The 8,502-nt window shown below is 37.2% G+C and overlaps 1 protein-coding gene across 3 annotated transcripts in view; it reads left to right on the top strand.

Moving 5' to 3' along the window:
- LUZP2 (leucine zipper protein 2) overlaps positions 1 to 8,502 on the top strand; it is a 911,611-nt gene that overhangs the window by 840,296 nt on the left and 62,813 nt on the right. For all 3 annotated transcript variants that reach the window (XM_082342495.1, XM_082342494.1, XM_082342493.1), the window contains exon 8: positions 6,728 to 6,802. In XM_082342495.1, coding sequence (XP_082198621.1) covers positions 6,728 to 6,802 — 75 coding nt within the window. The remainder of the gene's footprint in view (positions 1 to 6,727; positions 6,803 to 8,502) is intronic.

Genomic DNA, 8,502 nt, shown 5'->3' with positions numbered 1-8,502 from the left:
CAAAGTCTAGGCATTTTTGAGGGGAGAAAGGGAATCGATATCGAGAACATAAAAAATTATTCACGATAAGTTTTCTTTAGTGACCATAATCACTACAATGCATGTACACATACACATAATGGCAATAAGATACTTATAAGAATTTAACTTTGAGAAAAAATATGTATATCTGCTCTTATTTCCCAATGAAAAGCCTTGCTGAACTTTATAATTTTTACATATTAACATTGACTTTTAATAGCACTTATAACCAGACGTTATGTAAGCTATTCCTGTGCAATTTGAGATCTTTATTCCTTTTACATATATTAGTCATTCAATTCCAAGTCTCTCAGAATTATAACCAAGTTATTAATGTTGAAATGAACAGGTGCTGCATCAAACAATCCGATGGCCAAATATAATCTTGGTGCTACAACTTTATACTTTTATGGGAGTGAGTAGAAGCAGGCAGGAGTTTTTGACTTTCTGCCTCCTTTACTCAGTGGTAAAGTGGAACGTAGAGATGACGGTGGTGGTGTTTTGTTCTGTGTTATATCTCTTGAGTATTATCCACAGCTTCTAGGTTAGTGCTGCCGATCGGGGAGCACGTGCTTCATAAATACTAACAGATGCATTGAATCATGCATTTAAAAAAAGCAATCCTATTATTATCCTTTTACCAAATACCTAGTACACCCTACTGAGTATTTGAAAACATCTCTGTTATGAATTTGTTACCCTCATTGGATGAATAATCTTAAACACACAAAATTCCATCAATCTTCTAAGTGTTCTCCAAACATTTCTAACCATAAAGCATATTAACAAATTTTAAGCACATATCATTCGATATATGTGTATGTACTGGTTATAAATTATATACACTCACATCTTTAGTGGTTAGGAGGACCAGCTTTGGATCCAAACTGCCTAGGGTTGAGTTCCAGATCTGTCATTCCCCAGCTGTGTGACCTTGAGCAAGATATTTAATAAATCTGTGTCTCAGCTTCCTCATTTAAAAAGGATGAAAGACATACTATGTACCAAATAGAGTTGTTATGAGGAATATATATATATCTCACAAGTTCAGGCTGTTGTTGTTATCTTTTATGATCATCTTATTATTTTACTTCTATATTATGTACATTATAAACATAAAATGAAAGGAAAGCAGTGGTGAAACTTAGAAAATACGTAAAAATAAGTTCTAATATTTTTATATTAGAACAACCACGGAATATTTTAGAATAAAAATGTAGACTATAGAGTGTTTTATAATGCCACCTATTTTACATTTTTAAAATCTAAATTAAAATTTAGAATTTCTAATGTTTTCTTTCCACACTCCAATGGAACTTCTCTTGTACTCACTATCCCTATTTCTGCAAAATTTGCTGCAACAAGCTTGATTGAGGGTTCTTATTGGTACCAAAATGTACAGCAAGTATCATCTTATTAATAACAAAGTAGCAAACATATTGTTAGAAAACTTGTAAAGATTTCTGACCTTGTTTTGCTGATGCCACCTAAAAGCTTATTGTAATGTTGGCTGTTACTTCCAGGCCCCTCAATGACCCCCCTCCCAATCTAGTTCTCTACTGAGTTATATCCTCAACAAATGAGTCACAGTAGTCTTGTAAGATTGCTTATTATAACTCCATAGTGGCTAAAACACTAGGAGATGGCTCTGTTCTGAATTCCGTATTCAGAGTCTGTATAAACACCCTGATCTGGCCCTAGCTGGGACCATGTCCAGGTTAGTCTTTCCAAGCAACAAGCCCATGCCAGAGAAGAGTGTGGCTGGACATCATTATGCTGATACCCCTATGGTGCTTCTTCTCCCTATGTTTTATCAGAAGATTAAAGAGCTGAGACCTTAATTAGCATTCAAAAGTCTGTACTGTCCCTCATCTCTTCTCAATTTAACACAATATAGTCAGGGATTTAATTCTTTAAATGTTGTTGACTCATTATGTCTAAGGCATTGCTAATTGGTAAGACTCAATGGTGACAAAAAAGAAGGTTTAATTTCTTTATCTTGGCATCTAAGCTATTTATCAGCCAATTGTATTTCAATCAATCTTATAAAGTGTGTGAGAAAGAGAAGAATTATTGTGCATATCCTAAGAGGAAAGTCAATATTTTTCTTTTTTTCTTTTTTTCAAATTTATTTTATTCAAGTATAGTTCATTTACAATGTTGTGTTAATTTCTGCTGTACAGCAAAGTGATTCAGGTATACATATTATATATATATTATTTTTCATATTCTTTTCCATTATGGTTTATCACAGGATATTGATGATAGTTCCCTGTGCTATACAGTAGGACCTTGTTGTTTATCTATTCTCTATGTAATAATTTGCATCTGCTAACTCTAAACTCCCAATCCATCCCTCCCCCCATCCATCTTCCCCCTTGGCAACCACGAATCTGTTTTCTATGTCATAGTCTGTTTCTGTTTCGTAGATAAGTTCATCTGTGTCATGTTTTAGTCTCCACATATAAGTGATATCATATGGCATTTGTCTTTCTCTTTCTGGGAAAACCAATATTTTGACTTGCTCCTACTGCTTTCTGTGTCTCGGTGGAAAACACACACACACACACACACACACACACACACACACACACATCAATGTAGCCTAGGTGTTATAATTAGTTTAAAATGAACTGTGATTTTGTGCCACATTTTCTTGGCTCCTTAAAAACAAATTGATTCTCCAAGTTGAATTATAAAATCCGTTTGTTATAATTTTATATTAGAACCTGTTGCTTGGAAAAACCCTGCCCCATGTGTGTCTCTGGTGTGTTTACTCTCTTTGGTGATGACAGTTTTGGAGCCAACAATTTTTTTTTTTTTTTAATACCTGGCTGCCAGAAGTCTTGGAACAAATTTGCAGCACAGTCAAGACAAATGGATAGAACTTCATGGCCCCATCATCAGTGCCTTCTTCTTCTGTCGCTACCCATAATCTACCTTCACATCCCATTCACAAGACATATATGCTTTCCGTAGATCTCATGTGTTTAATTTATGTTTAATATTCTAATACATTTAGTGTTAAACTCGTTTCAGGTCCTTTTTAGGTATAAATATTTTCATATTCTACGAATCTCGGGGAAATTCACCAGAAAATTAGAAAGAAGATACCTGGATATTCTCACCTAGAGGGAAGGAAGTAGAAAAGAATTAAGATAATCCTTGTCCCAGTGAGTTTTCAGAAATATTGAATTACACACCTAATGTATAAATAATGAATTAGAACCTTGCAGATGTATGCATTTGCCAAAATTTTGTAAAATGGTTCATTAAAATTTCAGATAAAATTTATAACTGTCTACATTATGTCCTTTCTGTTTGCTTCATGCTACGACTATACATTTAGGTTTCTTAGGAAAAAAAGACAGTTTTTGCATTAAATACAGCATTGCTCTCATCCTTTATAATCTAGCCCAATTTAAGGTGGATCCTTGAGAAAAAGAGCAAGGAACAGCTCCAGAATTGATAGACCGGACGGCAAAGCCAAGCCAGGCTCCAGTGTTTTGTGGTCTATAAAAACTTGGAGCTGTGGAGCTTCACAATTTTTTGAGTAAATTAAAAATTATTATATGGACTCTAGCCTCTCATGTTATAAATCTCAAATGAGAAAATATACTTACATAAAGATTAAATGTTAGGTTTTTTTGGTGTTATTCTTATTAGGAAGAATACTCTGACTTCTCAGGCCTCCTCTGTTCTCCATTGCAGCTTACACACACTCTCAGCTTAGCAGTTAGAGTCTCATATGGTGATTTTCACTTTACATGCTTGCTGCCTCATGTGTATTTTCAACCTATGTACACAGATGATGTTTCCTTCTTAGTCTGAACAAAACTAATCACTTTATAGATACTTATTCAAAGACTGGATGTGAGTGAAAGCTACTCTAGATTCACGACTACCTCCCCTGAAATAACCCTACCCTTTTTTTCATGGGAATTAAATTGACAAAGCACATAAATGACTTAAAACAGACAAAATTCACAATCCGGTAAACTCTCCTGTCTTTCATAGGTTTTCCGATGCTTTAAAACCCACAGACCTGTTTTTATTTTCTATAATTTTATAAATATGATATATGATTTAATCCAGTAGCTGATCCTTTCAAAACTAAGACCAAAGTATAATAATATGAGTCCAAATCTGCAATTCCTGTGATTATTTTTCTTACTGTTTTTGTAACCTTTTGTATCCCAAGATCTCTTGGCTAGATTTTACCAAGTTCAATGAGTTCTTAGAAGAGGTAAATACTTGAAATCCTGGGAACTAATGGCAACGAGCTTTCAAAGGCATATTTGCTATTTCTGTTGGAATTCGTTCAACCTGTCCTGATACAGGCTTCCTGGATGGCTGCACACCCTGAAGTCATCGTTTAGTGGGAGTCCCTTGGTGTGGATGACAGGATTTAGGCTGAAACCCACACAAGGAGGGAGAGGGATGGAGGCAGGAGGACTTGTAACTATGCAGACCCCGCCCTCTGGACTGCAGATAATGAATGACAGCATCTTGAAGAGAGAGGCTGCCCACCTAAAGGACCCTGAGGATGAAGATATCGTGAGATGCTTTGTGGGGTAGAAAGGTGTTCAAGACATAGGCGATTTCGGGGCAGCACTAACTCCCTTCCAGCTGGTGACCGAGAATGTTGATTGGCACTGAGGCTGGTGCTGGCACTCTTGCCCTCTTCCCACACGAGTTCCCAGGAGCTTGCCTACAGCCACCAGGGGTGTGGGGACGGCCACTATCCCACTAAGGCCCACGCGCTGCCCCTCCCTGTCTTCCCTAACTCCTGTCCTCGGCCTAGAAGCTGGGGACAGACAGAAGGACCACTCTTCTTCCTTCTTTTGGGCCTCAGTCCTGTGGACAGAAGCTGGCTCTGGCAGGGCCTGCAGTAGCAGGGATTGTCACAGGGGAAGTCTTGAGTGCTCTGTGGTTGAGGAATGCAGCTGGACCCAGGGCAGCCGCAATGCAGGGCCAGCAGAGTGGCCCAAGCCCGGGCCAGGAATGTGAGACTGAGGCCTGTGGTCCTGAAGCCCTCCTGATGTGCGGGCAGGTGGCCAGAAAGACAGAGACAGACAGGCCAAGGGGGGCCCACGGTTTAGAGCTTATGAGTGTCCACTCACTTGGAAGTGCCCTCAAATTGGAAACAACCCTCTTCATCAGTCCTCTCTCTCTCTCCCTCATTCACAATGATTTTATTTTTAAACATTATTGTATATTTAGAAGTGCACATATATATTTCATGTACATGATTAGGTTACTGTTTAAGGGCAACAATTGCCTACTGGAAAATTATTGTCCACAAGAGTCAAGTGTGGAAAGTAGCACAGATCGATTTATGGGATGAAAACTATGCATGGACACAAAGAATGGATATAGGTTTTCATAATCAAGAAAAATATCCTCACCTTCTCCTCCTGCCTAGGTGCTTACCATAAGGCAAAAAAAAAAAAAAAAAGTTATTCAAGGACAGTGGTGCAAGGTGCTATTTTCTAGACCGTGAGGGAGAGAAGGGAAGAGCAAAAGACAAGTAGGCACTTTGGTGGTTGGCTACAGCCTTGCTACAAGCCCACAGCATTGTAACACCCAGGATGGAGATCCAGAGTGGGAACATCCTGGTCACTGCAGAAGTGATGGGCCCCCTCTGCTGACTCCTCCCAGGCGAACTCAATCCCCTTGCCTCACAAGACCATCAGAACGAGCCTCTGTTCCTTCCAGATTGAAATTCTTTTCATTGGCTAAATGTAGGAGACTGGCAAAAGCCAGAGGTGTAGAGAGGCTCTGAGGCATGAGGGGAGGCCGGCCCTTCTGCAGATCCTGTGTGAGCCTGCAGAGCATCTCTGTCAGTATATAACTATAGTATATACAGTAGCTAGGCATTGCTGGAGGCAGGACTTTAAAACACATCTTCCATATCTGAGGCTCTTTTCTTTTAGCAGTACAGTTGTGACATTTGCAAAGATACAGAGATACGGTGGGATAGAGTTATACTGGTTTAAAAATAAAAATAGAAAAAGAGTGAATACTATTGTATTAGGCTTCTCAGGGTGCCTTAACAAAATACAACAGAATGGGTGGCTTAAATAACAGAATCTATTTTCTCATGGTTCTGGGATCAAGGTGCTGGCAGATTCAGTTTCTAGTGAGAGCTCTTTCTGGCTTGCAGATGGTGACTTCTCACTGTATCTTCCCTCTGTGTGAGGGTGGAGAGAGGTCTCTGGTGTCTCTTCCTCTTCTTATAAGGACACCAATTCTGTGGGATCAGGGCCTCACCTTTATGACCTCATTTAACCTTAATTACCTCCCTGAAGGCCTTATCCCCAAATACAGTTACATGGTGTGTGGGAGGGGTGTAGAGCTTCAACATATGAATTTTAGGGGGGGAGGACAAAATTTAGTCCATAGCAACTAGAAACATGACTGATGGATTTATACCACAAATATTTTCTGGGACATGAGATGGAACTTTGCAACTAGACATTTTGACCCAGTGAAACATTTAGTGTATATTCATCCAGAACAACATTTTCTGCAGCTTAACCAAATGAGCGTGTAATAGAGTATTTTAAACCTGTATTCTAAATGAATTTCACAAGGTTTTTGTTTTTGTTTTTCTAATTCTTTGGCAATGAATGACAGATACTTAAAGTGGAGGGGAAAAGTTATAGAATTTACTAAAAAGATTTACCTCTCTTTCATTTTACAGGCCCAACAGCTTACTGATCTGGAACGAAAATTAGCTGTGGCGAAAAATGAACTGGAGAAAGCAGCTCTTGACCGGGTAAGTTGACATCCATGAGCCATCAGACTTTGGTTGCAGCAGATGAAGCTAGGTGTACTCATTGCTGCTCTTGATTTATCAGTGCAGTTCCAGATGCTGTGCATGTAATATGGTCATAGAATTCATGAGTGTTTGATACTTTCTTTGGAACCCAATTCTTGTCTTGTTTTTGCTGCTATTGTAAATCTACTCAAGGTTGAGGCTCTGTGATTGCATGGCTTTATTTTTCACCTTACTGGTACACTTGCTCTATAATACAGTGAATAAACATACTTTAAAGCATCAACAAAGATGTCATGTATTAACTTTGTATGAATGAGTTGTAAAGCAAATGAAAGTAGTCATTGACACTTTTTATTCTGGAAATCTTAAAGTTTTGGAGGAAAAGGCATAAACAGAAGAAAGTAGCTCTCTTAAGCAACTCTGTTTATACAAAGATAATGCAAGAGTGGCTGACATTCCATCTTTATAACAGCTTTATTGAAATAAAGTTCACATGCCATAAAAGTCACACTTTTAAAGTTCACAAAGTTGTACTTTCATCAACATTAATTTCAAAAGGTTTTCTTTGCCTCTTTTTACCTCATTTCATCTACTTCATTTTATTTTTGTTAATGCCTCATTGTGTTACAATTGTACATGCTCAGAATAAACCACAACTCCCATCTGATGCCTACCTTTGCCTATCAATGCTCTTCATATGAGACATGCATGGAGAATAAGGAGTTGGTATATGGAAAGGGAAATATAATGTGGAGGAAGGAATTAGTCATAAAATTTAGAATTATGGTTCTGCTGCTTTATAGTTACAGTATTTGGCAAAATTTCTTAATGCCTCCTTTCATTTTTAAATCAACTATATAAAACTGTGGGAAGTAAATATTCCTTTTGTCTTTAGTTCACTCAGAACAAAAGGGTAAAATGATTTTAAAATTATTTTTTTGTTCACTCAGCAACCATTTATTGAATCCCATGTAGTTTTCTCTAATTCCTAGAACATATATCTAGAAAATATTAATACAGAAAACTCTAAATCTGAAAATGGAATCATAGTATTTCAGACTTGAGAAGACGAAAAACACCCACATTGCTCTCAGTCAGACACATGAAAAGTCTATGATGTAGCAACAGGGCCAATCCAAGAGTAATCTGCATTTTAACAAACATTCAATCCATCCCCCGCCTGAGATTAATTCTTGATTAGATTGGAGTTAGCCATCATTCTGTCTAACAATGGAAAATAAACCTTCTCTATATATCATCTGGAGAACTTTTGGTTCATTTATACACAATATTTGGCATGTAATAAAAATATTTCTAGACATGTAAAGAGAGAATGCAATCTGACCAATATAAATAAAGAAAACAAGACATGTACACCTGGAGCTGATTCAGATATTGGAATAAGAAAATAAGTACTCAAAAATGTAACAACTATTATATACATATATACATATATATGCATAATATTTCTATGGGCATGTATATAGCATTACATATATTACAATAGAAGAAATATAAAACAGGTAAAAAGACAAAAATTTTCACTAGACTTGGAATCTATAAAAAAATCAACTAGCTATTCTAGAATTAGAACAATATAATTCATGTAATTAAGAATTTAACTCACGTGTTTAATAGCAGAATGGATGATTGGACATAGTAGAACTGAAAACTAGTGAAATGAAAGGAAAATTAAT

Source organism: Balaenoptera borealis (genome assembly GCF_965194805.1).
Source record: "Balaenoptera borealis genome assembly, chromosome: 11".
Classification (NCBI taxonomy): Eukaryota; Metazoa; Chordata; class Mammalia; order Artiodactyla; family Balaenopteridae; genus Balaenoptera; species Balaenoptera borealis.
The sequence above is the reverse complement of the archived record's forward strand: the minus strand, read 5'-3'. Positions and strand labels throughout refer to the sequence as shown.